We start from the raw sequence: 16,212 nt of genomic DNA, 5'->3' as shown, positions 1-16,212 counted from the left end.
TGTCGGCTCAGGGCATGACCTCTCAGTTTGTGAGTTTGAGCCCCGCTGACAGTACAGAGCCTGCTTGAGATTCTCTCTCTCTCAAAAATAAATAAACATAAAAAAAGAAATCTCTAAAATTCACATGTTTTACCTAAAATCTTGCTATTTGAAAACAAATAGAGAATTCAGGAGTACTTTATACTTCTTCCACTTTTAACATACTCGGGGACATGAATGCTTACACATCTTTGCCAAACACTTAAAACAACAGTGACTTCTACATACTTTTGAGAGTTAGCGATGTACCAAGTGCTTAATGTTCTTCAGTACAATCTACAAGGTAGGGGCAGTCATTACGCCCAATTTTTACAGAGGCAAAAATAGTTTAGAGAGGCTAACCAATCTTCTTAAGGTCATACAACTAATAACTGGCAAAGCTTGGACATGAATTCACTGCTAACACCAAAGCCCATGCTCTAAACTTCTAGATTACGTCAGGAGACCAATATACTAGAGTCAATCAGCATCTGAATGATCACTGGTCTTCAGAATGTTACAGACATTTCACTGTTTAATCACATGGATTAGTCAATAAACTAATTCACATAGAATTGTGAGTCAATGTAAAAAAACACAAAGAAATATAAATGCCCAAGTGTAAAAAATGTTGGACAAATGCAGAACAAAGTTAAGGGGAACATAAGAAAGTAGTTTTGGGGGCACCTGGGTGGCTCAGTCCATTAAGTGTGCAACTCTCAATTTCAGCTCAGGTCATGATCTCACTCACAGTTAGTGGGATCAAGTCCCATGCCAGGCTCAGCAGAGCCTGCTTGGGATTCTCTCTCTCCCTCTCCTCTGTCCCTCACCTGCATGTGCACGTGCACACTCTCTCTCTCAAAATAAATAAATAAACTTAAAGAAAAAAGAAAATAGTTTAATCAAAATGCTGTGGGTTCTAGGTGACAGGTGTTCAAAAACATCTGGAACCAGAGAGCTCACATGTTTTCTTTACTAAAAAAGAACATGGACCCCATTCAGTTTTCTAAATGTCCCAAGGATCCATTATTTTAGTCAATGATACATTCTAAAGAGAACTACATAAAAGATCTCTAAAAAAACCAAAAACAAACAAACAAACAACAACAAAAACTTGAACAAACAAGAGTCTGGCTAGCTTGAATGCACCGGTTTCTGTATGGCTCTGGTGTATGTGCAAAATGCCAACCTCAATGTCCATCCTCTGATCAAAGAAATTATGGGGGTCAGTGAGGTATAAGAGTTAACTAAGATAATGAATTAATCAAATCATTATAAGAACAAAAAACCCTTGCTCATTTGGGTAGGAAGTCATCACGTTCACATGGATTTCCATAGCAATAAGAATTTCAGTACAATTTCAAGAATGTCTCCTTCCCTCCTTGGATGTGCATCCCTTGCGCCCCTTTCTCCCTCTTCCCCTCTCCACTTTACCCTCTCCCTCTTTCTAGCTTGTATGTGTCTGTGTGTCTGTGTGTGTCTGTGTTGTGGTTGTTGTTTCTGCTGCTGCTATGATGGTTACTTCAGGGAAGAGGAGTAGAGAAAGCAAAATAGTGATCTCTCGTGTAGTATGCTATGTATACTGCTGGTGTTTTTCTGGCAAGCAAATAAGGAACACTTTAGTAAGAAGAGAGAACCCTGAAGATCTGAGGATACTCAGTTTATTATCGCATCAGAGGTGTTGCAGCTGTGAAATTTCTTCTTGAAGTCAGAAAAACTATAAAAGTCTCAAAGACTAGGGAAATACAAATTATGGCAGAAAACAGCTAAAGAAAATAACCTTCTAATGAAATATAAATCACTATCCTGGTTTTTGTCATTGTGCATGATGGGAAAGTAACCAATTTGAGTGTATCCTAAAATCTGAGGTCATTTGGAAAACTGTCATCACAGTTCTATACCATTGGTGAGCATAGAAACTGCGTATTTCTGAATGGCAGTTTGTTGATGTACATCAAACTGTTAAACTGTATCTACCCTTCCTCGGTAATTCTACACTTAAGAAGGTTATCTTTAGCAGAAATGAGAATCTGAGCAATGTGTGTCATGCTGTCTACTGCAATGATATTTCTAAAAGGAAAAATAAAAAACAAGTTCATCAGTAAGTTACTATCTTAATAGTATAGTATAAATATGAGGCAACGTTCTGCAGGCTTAAAGTGATAAAACAGGTATCTTACTGATTGATGATACTCATAAGACATTGATAAATGGGAAAACGCCACATGTATAGCAAAAGAAACATTTTGATTTTAAAAAGTCTTTTCATAACCCTTAAGTCTTAGAATGACTGCTAATACTGGCTATCGCTTGAAACAGTGATAATGGGTAATTTGTGCTTTTATTTCACAGTATTCTGCATTGTTTGTGCTTTATTTTTTATATTAAGTATGGGTTATACTAGAGAAAAATCCCCGTCAGTCCCATATCTTCTGTTCTCAGCAAGCAATTCAGAGGTTCCTAGGAAGCATCAAAGGTACAAATGAGGGCAGGCATGGAGGGAGGTAAATGGGAGTGCTGCGTGTGTGTGCAAGTCTGTGTGTATCTGCGTGTGTGTGTTAGTTCCAAGGAGTCTTTATCACCATGGTGGGGGAGCGCCCCCCACCGCCTCCCGCACCAGTACCGTTAACACTCATTCCAGTGCTCTGAAATTCTACCCATTTTCTGTGTGCTCTACCAGAGGACAGGCTGCTGGTGGGCAGGGCCTGTGTCTCAAACATCTTTGCGTTTCAAGTGCTTTGCCCACTGTGATCTCTTAATAATGTCTGAGGAGTAGAGAACCTGTGGCCTCCAGAGAAGAGGAGGAAGGTGAAACCAGAGGAGAGAAAGCGAACAGCTAAGTTTTCTCACGTCTGAACTAAAAGGCAGCCTGGACGGAGACCTAAAGATGTCCAAGGTTGGTCCTAAGACTGGGAAAGCACACCAGGATTCAGCGTAACAGAAGTCGTTTGGGACTCCAGACGTGTGCTTGAATTTTGGCTTTGCCACTTAGTAACTTCGAGGTCGTAACTTAACTTCCCTAAGCTCATTTATCAAATTGAGAAGACAGTAGAACTTACCTCCCAGGAATCTTGCGAGTTTTCACTAAGACAACTTCTGGAAAGTGTTTTACACAATGTTTGGCAAAACATGTCAGCACTAAGTAACCGTATCTGGTGGTAGGGCCTGCTCTCTGGAAGCTGAGTAGAGCAGATCTCCTGCAGAAGTGTAAGGGGCTCTAGCGCCCAGGAATAACATAATGGGAGGGTACAAAACCCACGTGTTCTGCCTGGACTCCAGCCCAGTATTTGGGAAAGGAATAAAAGCAAAGACATGTTTTACAAGTCCTGCAATTAATCAACATCAACGGGGGCTGACCCAGGTACAGTGCTGATGCAGACGGACACACAGCTCAAGGGTGGATTATTGCCCTGGAAGAGGAAGCCTCTGATGGGACTCGGGAACGCGCTCAGTTCTGGTGACCTCATGGAAAACCAACCGCTCAGTCTGGATTCAGTTAATGAAGCCATACAGAAACCCTGAGACCGCGAAAATGCTACCAATGTGTTTGGTTTTCCCCTTTCCCCAAATTACACCATCCTTGATTGGACTTTCAGCATGTATCTGTCTAAAAGACTAAATCACAACATCTCCTCCTGTGAAATGATTAACTTGGAAAATTCTGTCTGGGCAGTTATATTACTGGATATTTTTATGTGGCTCCAAGAGCAATGTTTTCCATAGCAAGCCTCAGTGGCTGTGCAAACACATACACACTGTTCTGTTTCCGGTATCTATACCCCATCGGGCAGGAAGAAGAAAGGGCCTTTTATATTTTGGTGAATTTGCTTCCCTCAGGGTCTAATCTAGTTCCTGGTTTTGACCTGATGCCTCTCATAGAAATCACCAAGATATTATTTAATGGTCTGATGGCCACTCGAGTTTGGGTAGCTCCAAAGGGTCCCCCCATCAGACAGGGAAGGGCTTATGCCCTGTCACTTACTGGTAGAGATTCTTCACAGACTGTTCAGTGGTAGTCAGGCTGAAGTAGGGACCCTCTCTCTTCAGGTCATCGACCTCCCCTCGGCAGAAGCCTACGCGGGCAGGAAGCTCGAGCTGGACATTGTAAGATTCTTTGGGGCGGGTTCCAAAGAACTGAAGGCCATTGGTAGGGTAAAGAAAGAGGGCGTAGGTATTGGACTCATCAGATGCCAAAACTGCCTGGAAAGTGTTCCGCTATGAAAAACAAAAAATAGGAAATATTCTTAATAAAAGAAACAAAAGAAAAACAAAACAGAATGCAGATGAAGGATCAATCATAAAGTACAAAGAGTTTGTCCCCTTCTTAGGATTCTTCCAAATTGTTATATTCTTTTCAGTTTCCTCTCTTAAGTTGTAATTTTGTAAGCTATATTATCACAATTCTTTATTGTTTAGAAAAACACTTAAACGTGCATAGGTAAGAAACACAGGATACAAAAATAATGCTTTTAAGGTTTCACACTCTTTCTCATCCAAACCTTTTCAAGAGCTAAGAGCAAGAAACCTTTATATTCACGCAGCTACTGGCCTAGTTCACTGCCCTGGGCACTCATGTGGATCATTCATTCATGCACTCACCTGTTCATTCATTCATTCATGCATTCACCTGTTCATTCATTCATGCATTCACCTGTTTATTGAATGCCTGCGATGGGCAGTCATGGTGTTAACCACTGACTGATCTAAAGGCTTAATTGTTCTCACAGACTTGCTCTCCTTTCTCTTTTCATCTGCCTTTGCACACCAGCACCCGAGTTAGGCTACCCTCACCTCACAGATCAGGAAACAAGATTGAGGGCTAACAGATCCGCCTGAGGTCCGGGAGCTAGTAGTGATGGCAGGCCGGCCGGCTCCAGAGTCCATGCCCTGTGGCCCCAGGCCACCCTCACTCCTCCTCAGCACACCATTCAAGGTGGTCTGTAAGTGCCCTAAACTCTCCCCAGGCTTGGATCCACTGCGCCTTCCTCAGACTATGTAACGTTCCCCTGCTGTGTCGTGTACTTTAGCGCTTCTGTGTTTTTGCTCATGTTCCCCGGTGCCTGGAAACCTTCCTCACATTCTAATGCTGTCCTTCAGAGGTATATTGTAGATTTATTTCTGTTCTCTGGCCATCTGTAACATGTTTGTGGGTGTTTCTGGTTAGCATTCACCTCATTTTACCTAGTTAGCTGTTTATGTGTTTGTAAACTCCGTTATTAATTCACTTGCACATTAATTAAGCCAAGTGCCTACTATGTGCCTACAAAGCACTAGACATTATGCTTGGTGCTGAAGAAGCAAAGGAGCAAAGGAAGGAAGAGTCTGCCCAGGACGTTTTCACTATTTCAGAGAGGGAACAGCCATGGCTGGAATTCAGGAATTCTTGGAGCAGGTAGTAGAGGCCAGAGGAGGTTGTGTGAGACCTGAGGGTAGGGCTGGGAGGGCGTCACAGAGGCGGCCTGTGAATGTTATAAACACAGGAGGAGCCAAGACAGACCGGAGTGAAAGACTGTATTAGCCATACACCCAACACCCAGGTCTTTATAGAATTCAATTTACTCTTGTATTTTCAGCCAGACACTTTTTGCTTTTACCTACATAAGCCTATCTCCACCCAACCCCAGATGATCTGCTAGTGGTACTTCCTTATCTTAAAAAGATGTTATATGTAGGACTCTGAGAAGGCTTCTCACTAAATTCCCCTCCTTTTATAATTTGGTAGGGAACTGGGAAGTATTTATAATTAACGCTACTTCCTAAATAATGTGACTCTTATTTACAGGTAAGGAATATAATTTCTCCATCTTGCTAGACAGATAAAAGTAGACACAGAGAAGAACATCACATCTTACTAAATAAAAGAGAGAACAAGAGGAAAGTGTCCTGTACTTCACTCTGTCCTGGGTCCTTCCCCATATGGGGCTCAGATTCTTCTAATGTTTACTCTTCCTTTTGCAAGCTTAATTTCAAAGTGTAGTTTTGAGGCTTTGTTTATAGGACAAACCAACTTAGGTGTCAAAATGCTTTTTAAGGGGGAAAAAAAAAGCACACAACCTTTCTTTTGGTTCTCTAACAGAAAAATTTACTTTGCTTTGCTTCCTTTTGTTAAAAGCTTTTATTTTATTTTTTTCAGTTTATTTATTTATTTGGGGGGGGGGGAAGGTTAGGGGTAGAGACAGAGAGAGAAAATCCCAAGAAGGCTCCACACTGTTAGTGCAGAGCCTGATACAGGGCTTAAACTCATGAACTGTGAGATTATGACCTGAGCCAAAATCAGAGTCAGATGCTTAACCAACCGAGCCAACCAGGTGCCCCTGTGAAGATTTTATTTTTAAGTAATCTCTGTAACCCAACATGGGGCTCGAACTTACAACCCTGAGATCAAGAGTCACATTCTCTACTGACTGAGCCAGCCAGGCAGCCCTGCTTTCTTTCTTTAAGCTCACACACTTAAAGATGGCAGAGGTGGAGCGGGGCAGGGACACTGGTGTATTTGTTATTTTTGTAGTTGTGGATTATTTCATTAGCAAAGCTTGACTCTTCCAAAAACAAAAGGCCAGGGATGCTTTCTAGAATGTCTCAAAGCTAGGAAACCAGAACTGCTGCCAAATGTCAACAAAGCCATCATACCTATACACAATATATTCTACATCTTCGATTAATGTGGCGTCCATAATTTCAGAGTACCCCATTTGTCAGAATCAGCAAAGTTCAGCCAGGGAAAGAAAAGTCCTCGAGGAAGGAGAAAGGACCCGCTGTAGTCATCTCAGCTTTCAAAAAGCTCCTGGCATTGATTACCTACAGCCACTGTGAGAACGGAAGACTCCTGGTTCTAAGTTTAGAGACATTTTGCAAGATAAGGAGGAGCGGGAGTCCCACAGACTGTGAGGGAACTGAAGGGAATGGGGGAAGGAGCGGGGGAGAAAGTAAACAGAGCTGTGAAGAGGAGTGTCTGACTTTTACTGCAGGGCCTGGGAATTTAGCACTTTATTTTATTCATTCTTTCAGTCAGTCAATAAATGTACTCCAATGAAAATTTATTCAGTGCCTTTTATGTGCCATCCTTGAGCCAAGCACTTATTAGACAGGTGACAAGCGCTTATTTCTTGTACTTGTCTCCACTGCAACAGGCAAATAGGAGGATGTGAGATAGAATTTATGATCCCAGAGTAAAGGCCAACAGAGGTTGGCAGTTTAAAAGCCACCCACACACCAAATGATCACTTTGAAAGTTCTCTGTCTCGGTTCCGCAAAATTCTACATCTAATTGCTGAAGAGCACACCTCATGAAGTCCTGAAGGGGTCCTCCTCCCAAAGCACCCCTCGACCAGCTGCCAGACAGGAAAGGCCTTCACATTCCTGGAGACGAGTGCCTTTGCAGGAGTCCCGCATGCTCTGTCTCTCAAGATAAACCCTCAGATGGGCTACCAACCCCCACAAAAGGGTCACCAGTTCCCAAATTCCTCAGGATCCCAGGGAGGAGAGAGGGGCCTCTATGGGAAGAGGGGCAGCACAGAGTGGATGAGGACCAGCGGCTGCCTTGCTTCCAGGTTTCTGCCCTCCTGTTATCAGAGAGAGAGACAAGCCAGAGTCCTCGGCAGAAACCAGGCAGGGTCTGACTGCCTTGCAGGTATGGGACAACACCAATCAGTGTTGACTTGACGCTCGGCAGAGCCACTCTGGTGGATATAAAACATGCCCCTCTCCAAGCTTCTGAGTTTGCAATCCATTTAATGGATTTCAGCCATCTGGCAAAAAACCAGAACAGTGCCAGCCAGCCTTGTCCCAAACAAGTTTGCCTATAGTGGCCTACAAAAATTACAGTGAAAGGGGTACCGGGGTGGCTCAGTCAGGGTTAAGCATCTGACTCTTGGGTTTTGGCTCAGGTCATGATCCCACGGTTTGTGGGTTCAAGCCCTGCCTTGGACGCTGCGCTGACAGCGTGGAGCCTGCTTAGGAGTCTCTCTGTTCCTCTCTCTCTTTGCCCCTCCCCTGCTCTCTCTCAAAATTAAATAAATAAAAACTCAGGGTGCCTGGGTGGCTCAGTTGGTCGAGCGTCTGACTTCAGCTCAGGTTATCATCTCATGGTTTGTAAGTCCAAGCCCCGTGTCCGACTCTACTGATAGCTCGGAGCCTGGAGCCTGCTTTGGATTCCATGTTTCCCTCTCTCTTTGCTCCCTCCCCTGCTCACATTCTGCCTCTCTCTCTCAAAATTAAATAAACATTAAAATAAATAAATAAAAACTTACAAAAAATCAAAAAATACAATAAAAATTAGTAAGTAGGTTACTTTGCTTTTCTGTTTGGAGTATCATTGTAACTACTGTATTGTAAATGATGGAAAATAACTGCATATGTTAAAAAATAAATTGTGTTATATTAAAAAAATAATAAAATAAAAATAAAAAAAAATAAAATTACTGACAAATTAAAAAAAATTAATAAGTAGGATAACTCCCTACAAGCGTCATCAAGTTCTCTTTCCTGTCTTCCTTAGGTCACATGTTCTCTACAGCGGTGGCAGCACTGACTTCTGGTCTGCAGTGTTTGGTGGGAGCACTAACGTCCTCTGTTTAATAGATTTCTCTGTCTCCCAAAACCTATCCATCACTGTCACATGCAAGATTTCCCCTCATTCATTTTTATGCCGTAAATCCTGCAGATCCTGCCCCAAATTCATAGATAAAATCTCTAGTCTCTAATGTGACATCCTTCCTGACTCTTAGTCTTCCGCAAACCTTCAGCATTTCATTACCCAATTTCCATATGTGTCTCTGTTTAGTACATCATCATAACTATATCTTAGACTCAGGTTAAACTATTTCAGATAAAACCTCAGACTTCTCCTCTTCTGCATTTCAGCTCCAGAAATCAACAAGCTACAACAAAGTCCTGCTTTTACCTCTCATTTTCTCCATGGACCCACCCCTTTCATCAACGACAATCATCCTGTGATACAAGTCCACACACCTCAGTCCCCATGTTGAGGCCTCCGACGCACAACCTCCTGCTCATCTTGTGCAACTGCCCGTTAACTCCCCTCATCCATTTCTCTGCTGGGAACAGTTGCTCCTGCTGCCTTATTCTCAAGATCCATTCTTCCGGTGCTTCCATATCAACTTAAATTCCAGGTCAACAGAACATCCCCTATATCACAAAGATCTGCGTGACCCCGTTCTCTGTTAAGACCTATCACTCACACAATGATAAAACAATACCTCCTGCCCCCCAAAACCACAGCTAAAGTAAACACTAGTCATCTTTACATCCATCAACAAGTTCTCGGAAAGTCAATACTGTGACTTCTTTGCCGTTGGAGGTACGTAAGAGGAATCTCAGATTACCTGAACTGATAACACTATTTTTTTTAGTTGCAATCACACTGTACCCTTCCTGCTATATCATGTCCAAGGAAAGAAAGAGCAACAGCTGAAATTGTTTTAAATGGTAAAGATGCCATTCCTCTGATATCTTCAAGTTTCCAGCAACTCTGTGACATCAGGTTAGCGTGTCAAGGTTTAGGGAAGTCACAGAGAACTCACACAGCACTTTAAGCAAGGCAGATTACTACTTGCCAAAATCTATCTCCAGAGAACTATTAAAGTAAGAACTCAAATCACAGGGCTCTTTAAAGTATTCAGAAGAACCTTCACTGTGGGTAACTGAAAAAACATCCTTTCTCCAAACAGAACCCTTATCTCCTCTCAAAATGAAACAAATACCGAAGCCAACTGAGCATATGGTGATGTCTGGAGAATGATTTTAACTAGAAAAGTAAAAGAGAGATAGAATCTACAAATCTTCTTGTCCTTCCCACCCACAAGAGACCAGACAAAAGTTGCAGTTCAGAAAACTAGTATTTAAAGAAGCCTTATGCAAAGAGCTTACGTCACAATGCCCTTACACGTTAGAGAAATTACAAAACTAGTTCTGGTCCTATCAGGACAACACAAAGGCACACGGATGGGCTGAGTATCCACACCCACTAGGTCTAAAGGAATACAAGGACTACTTAAAAATGTCATCCTACTTAAATATGCCACATTAGTTAGGGGCACCCCGCTGCGGGGGAGGGTTCAGTCAGGTGAGTGAACAACTCTTGATTTCGATCAGGTAATGACCTCACAGTCATGGGATCAAGTCCTGTGTCATGATCTGCACTGATCCTGGTAGTATTTTATGTCTCTCTCTCTGCCCCTCCCCCGCTCACTCACGTGCACGCATGTGTGCGTGCATGCGCATGTGCTTTCTCTCTCTCTCTGTCAAAATAAGTAAATAAAATTTAAAAATATGTTTAAAAATGACACATTAGTTAATTCTCACAATTCTGTAAGGTAGGCACTGCCCCCCCCTCCCCCATTTTACAGGTTAGGAAACTAAGAATGAGGCTGAGTTCATTACTTCCAAAGTCAATGGATAACCTTTCATAATCCACATCTTCCTTCAAATTGTTTTTATATTGTTATTGTCTTGACAACCACGCAAAAGCTGGGTGAGAGAGCAGTATTCCTCAGCTACAGATGAAACTAAAAAAATAATGAACAAATTCACCTTCTCTGTATTATAATTTTTGGTTCAAATGAGCGCTGATAAAAATGGAATCGTAAAACTCTAGTGTGATTTCACCAACCCAGCACTTCTGTGTAACTGTTCATCTCTCTGATTCCTCTCACTCAGCTCAACTTCATCTGTCTTTATTCTATTGAAAAGTAAGACAGAAGTAAGACAGCAGCTAAATTCTCTTCAGAGCATTGGAATATTAATTCAGAAGTAATACAGCATCAATAGCATCCTTTGCAGCCAATTTCATTGCAAGTTCATTCTTCCCTTGAATGAAATTTGATTCCAAGCATTCTTTTGGTACTAAGATCACACCAAGCCTTATTTATTGGAAGTCTGTGGAAAAAGCACAATTATTACTGTGTCCACCAACATCACTCGAGTCAAGGAAATGGGTCTTGCATGAAAAATGAAAAATCTGAGTTAAAAGCAACAATAAAAAAAAAACAAAAACTGGGGCACCTGGCTGGCTCAGTCAGTAGAGCATTCGACTCTTGATCTCAGGGTCGTGAGTTCAAACCCCCACTGGATGTAGAGATTACTTAAAAACAAAGGCAATAAAAAAACTAAGAATCAAGAAACGTAGACTCTAAGCCTGCCTTTGCCTCACGAGGAGAATTCTGGGTGACTGCATTATCTTCTATTTGCCATTATCTGTGAAGTTCAAACATGATTCTTGTACTTATCTTGTGGGATTGTTGTGGGAATACAGTATGATAAAATAATTGTTTTAAGAATTAACTAGATAGCTTGAATAAACAACATATAAAGTAATTGTTTTAGTATATTCTTTTGAGCCCTTACCTTCTCAATACAGATAAAAAGAACTTTAAGGGAAAAAAAGTTCAATCCCCTGCTTAAGTCCTTCAAAATCCTTCCGACTGCCAAGTCCAAACTCCAAGCAGACATGAAATGTCCCCCCACCCCCACCGCCATGGCCTTTCCATCCTCATGCCCAACACCCCTTCCTTTTCAGTAATAATGCACCACACGCAATGCCCAAAACACATTATACTCTACAGCACATGGGTGATATGTCACATGCTATTTCTTCTGCGACAGTTTCACTAAGCTCAGGATTCAAAACTACTTCCTCATTAAAACCTTCCCAAATTGAGTGGCTCCTGAGTGGCTCAATAAGTTAAGCAGTCAACTTTGGCTCAGGCCATGATCTCACCGCTTGTGAGTTTGAGCCCCATGTCGGGCTCTGTGCTGACAGCTAGGAGCCTGGAGCCTGCTTCAGATTCTGTGTCTCCCTCTCTCTCTGTCCCTCCTGGGCTCACTAACACTCTGTCTTTCTCTCTCTCTCTCTCTCTCTCTCAAAAATAAATAAGAACACGTAAAAAAAATTTTTTTTTAAATCCCACTTTCCCAGATTGAGTCCCCTAACTAGGAAGGGTCAAAGTTAGTCTTCTTAAATGAAGATAAGGGGCACCTGGGTGGCTCAGTCAGTTAAGTGTCTGACTTTGGCTCAGGTCATGATCTCATCACTTGTGTGTTCGCGCCCTGCCTCAGGCTCTATGCTGACAGCTCAGAGCCTAGAGCCTGCTTCACATTCTGCGTCTCTCTCTCTGCTCCTGTCCCTACCCCGCTCATGCTCTGTATCTCTCTCTCTCTCTCTAAAATAAATAAATGTTAAAAAAATTTTAAGTGACAATGCTATTACACTTATCATATTATATTGAACATAATCAATGTCCCCACTAAACTATAAGGTCCTTGGGGATAAAGAGTATTTCCTTACACTGTATCTACACCAGTTCTGAAATAGAGTAGGTGTACAAAAACAATTTGTTGTATGAATAAATTTTAAATATATTTACGTATAAATTAGTTATACACACACATACATATCCTCCACATATAAGACATATGTTTACAAAACGAGACTGGAAGAAAACACAATAAAGTATTAGCAGTGGTAACTCCTGGTTAGTGAAATTGTGAATAATATTTGTTTTCTTATTTTCTAAGCTTCTTATTATAGGTGTGTTATATTTAATTGTAAGTTTTTTAAACTTATACACAAAAATAAACGGATGAGTGAATGAATGAATGCAACATAACGATGGGAAGCCTTATCTTATTCATCTTTCTCCAACCCTCCACCTAGCCCAATGCCCTGCACTAAGAAAGTGCTCAATATATTTGTTTGAATTGAATGTATTCTGTTGAATTGAATAATTGAAATGTCAAACCCACATCTGTCAAAAAAAATTACTCAATGAATAAAACTAAATGTTGCCTGACCAAAAAATAAATGTCAAAAAAATCATAAACTCAAATATTTTTTTCTGGATCTTCTTAGAATAGCCTTCTGGGAATATTGCTCTTACAGAACACAAAACAAGAATAGCCACCATCCTGAACTACTCGGGGAGTGTGGAAAAGCTACTTGATCTTTCAGGGAGGAAATGTGCCATCATTCTATAGCTAAGACACACAATGATGAGTTACAAGAGAGATAAATCATAAGACTTTCAGCCCTTCAAGTATGACATTTTAGATTCAGGTCTAATTTCACAGGAGCCCTTACCTATTCTAAGAATGAGACAGTTCACCATTTGCCAAGCTACCCTGATCCCACCTGAAGTCCATTTGTAGTATTTTAATGTTGCTGCCAAGCCTAAAAATGGAGACCTTGGGTTGTTTTACTTGCTCAGTAAAACAAATGGAGGACAGTCCCCTATAAACCAGGGAGCATGTAAACTGATATCTGCAGAGCAATTTGGCAAAAGCTATCAAGAACCTGATGAAAAGTATATTCTCAGGGCACTTGGGTGGCTCAGTTGGTTGAGCATCAGACTCTTGATTTCACTCAGGTCATGATCTCGCGGTTCCTGGGATGGAGCCCTGTGTGGGGCTCTGCGCTGACAGCACAGAGCCTGCTTAGGATTCTCTCTCTCATGCTCTCTGTCCCTCCTCAGCTTGTGCACACATGCACGCTTGCACATGCACGTGTGTGCGCGCACACACACACACACACACACTCACACTCTCTAAGTAAACTTAAAAAAAATAAATAGGGGTGCCTGTGTGGCTCCATTGGTTAAGGGCCCAATTCTTCCTTTTTTTAAAATGTTTTTTATTTATTTTTGAGAGACAGAGAGAGACAGTGCGAGCAGGGGAAGGTCAGAGAGAGAGAGAAAGATACAGAATCCGAAGCAGGCTCCAGGCTCTGAGCTAGCTGTCAGCACAGACTTTGATGCGGGGTTCAAACCCATGAACCATGAGATCATGACCTGAACCGAAGGCAGACGCTTAACCAACTGAGCCACACTGGCGCCCCAAGGGTCCAACTCTTGATTTCAACTCAGGTCATGATCTTACGATTTGTGGGTTCAAGCCCCACCTTGGGCTTTGCGCCGGCAGCATGGAGACTGCCTGGGATTCTCTCTCTCCCTCTTTCTCTGACCCACACACTCTCTCTTTCAAAGATAAATAAATAGGGGCACCTGAGTGGCTCAGTCGTTGGAGCGACTGACTTCAGCTCAGGTCATGATCTCACCATCTGTGAATTCAAGCCCCATGTCAGGCTCTGTGTTGACATCTCAGAGCCTGGAGTCTGCTTGAGATTCTGTGTCTCCCTCTCTTTCCACCCCTCCCCTGCTCACACTCTGTCTCTCACTCTCTCAAAAATAAATAAACATTAAAAAAAATAAACTTTAAAATAAGTAAGTAAGTAAAGATAAAGAAAAAGAAAAAGTGTATTCTCTCTTGCCCACCAATTCCACTTCCTAGACTATCTAGCAAGGACATTATTTATAATGATGAAAAATTGGAAATAATCTTAATGACCACTGAACACAGTCATCAATTCACTGCATGGAATATTATTCAGATATTATATGAATAATATAGTATAATATATATAATATCAGATATAAATGTTAGAGAAATATATTCTGTGACAATGAAATGTATTGACAATATACTATTTAGTGGAAAAAATAGTCTACAAAGCAGTATGTGCAGTGTGAACCCATTATTGTTAATAGACAGTCACAGAGAAGTACAGATATTAATAGGGGGGAAAAAATCCTCCGGAAGATATAAATGAAAATGTTTAACAGTGATTATCTGTGAGTGGTAGGAAAATGAGCGGTTGTTCTTTTTTAAATTGCCTGTATTTGCTGATGTTTTTCCTTCAGTGAACATATAATTAGAAATAGTGCTTATATACTTAGAGGTGACTCTAAAAATAAACCACCAAACAGCGAACCGCCTTGTGTTCAGAGGGCCTTCCACATCGGCACTGGGGCCCTCCTACCCTTTGCTAGAATTCTGCAGCCACCTCTCGGGGCCTCAGATGCCTTATAAAGAAAACAGCCTTCTTCACTTCCAAGCCACTTCAGGCCAAGTCCCACCACAAGATTCACCGGGTTCAGCATGAGCGGGGACTCGGACGAAACTCCAAGCCAGTCCCTGAGTTCCAGCCCGGAGTTCAAACCCACCCCTCCGCTGGCCCAGAGGCCCAGCACCCCTGGTCAGTTACCTCCTCCGAGGGCGGCGCCCGGCGCGTGGTCTCCTCGTAGGCGCCCACCTGCTTCCAGGTGGCCAAGAAGGCATGGGTGGGGGTGAAGTGCGCCGCGGTGCGCGGGAAGCCTGATCGCACGTAGCGGGCAGCCAGGTCCAGCACCGGCCGGGACGTGTCCTCTCGGTACAGGACCTGGCCCCTGCCCTTGCTCGTGTCGATGTCTGCCAGGAAGGGAGCAATGGCCGGGAAGTCTGTGGGGAAATCATCGTCCACGTACTGCGTTTCCCTAGGGAAGTCCTGAGTGGAGATGATACCGTTGGTGCCCACCTGTGGGAGGAGGGGGACAAAAGGTGACGGTCGCGTACGCGGCAGGAGGCCCACAAGCGGCCACCAAAGGTCCAAATGTGTGCGTCCACCCTGCTCCACATGGAGGGAAAGGAACCGGCAAGGGCTTGATCCCTTGATTCAGAACTTTAGCCGCAGTCCCGCCCGCCCCCGCTACCCCGCAGCGCGGTGCGATAGGTCCAGGGGCCCTAAAACCTTCTTCTCACTTCCCGCACCCCGCTGGAGTAAGCCTCTGGGTCCGAGGAGGGAACACAGCAGCTCTGCAGACGCGCACCGCCTTCTCGAGGTCCTTCCTGGAACCCCCTCTGGCCGCCCCAGCATCCCCACCTCCTTTCCTGCCTGGGACGCTATGTGGCTGCGAATTTGTGAGGCTGAATTCTGGCTCTTCCTTTCGAGGTAAAGAAAAGCAAGGCAGACAGCAGCATCGCTGCAAAGCCAGGTCCCACCCCAGGGGCGCTCCGGGACAGCGGGCTATTTCCTCCCCTCGGAAGGCAAGGGTTCGGTGAGAGCCACACTACACGGACCCCTGGAAGAAGCTGCGAGAAATGTGCGGGCTCCCACACCAAAAGGGGGCTAAACTTACGTAGAGGTAGCTGAACCGAGCTTCGTAGAAGCGCAGGGGAGTGGCCAGCTTCACCGCGGCTGAGCTTTCGTCGTCGCCCTCCTGCAGGAGCTGGTCCCCCCACGACCGCCCGTAGGGGAAGAGCTCGTCTGGGTGCAGCGCCGCGGCCCGGGACAGCAGCAGCAGTAGCAGCAGCGGCGGCGGAGGCGGGAGCGCCCGCGGCGCCAGCCACCGGGCCGCCCGATCCCCC

General features: G+C 43.4%; 1 protein-coding gene across 1 annotated transcript in view; it reads right to left on the bottom strand.

The window, feature by feature from the left end:
• Nucleotides 1–16,211, bottom strand: part of NID2 (nidogen 2) — a gene marked incomplete at its 5' end in the record, with an annotated part of 63,383 nt that extends 47,172 nt beyond the window's left edge. The window contains 3 exons of the mRNA XM_029952187.1: nt 4,001–4,233; nt 15,074–15,382; nt 15,984–16,211. Of these exons, the coding sequence (XP_029808047.1) occupies nt 4,001–4,233; nt 15,074–15,382; nt 15,984–16,211 (770 nt within the window). The remainder of the gene's footprint in view (nt 1–4,000; nt 4,234–15,073; nt 15,383–15,983) is intronic.
• Nucleotide 16,212: the final 1 nt, after the last annotated feature.

This window comes from Suricata suricatta, chromosome 9, assembly GCF_006229205.1.
Source record: "Suricata suricatta isolate VVHF042 chromosome 9, meerkat_22Aug2017_6uvM2_HiC, whole genome shotgun sequence".
NCBI lineage: Eukaryota > Metazoa > Chordata > Mammalia > Carnivora > Herpestidae > Suricata > Suricata suricatta.
Note: the sequence above shows the minus strand (reverse complement) of the source record. Positions and strands in the feature narration are given on the sequence as shown.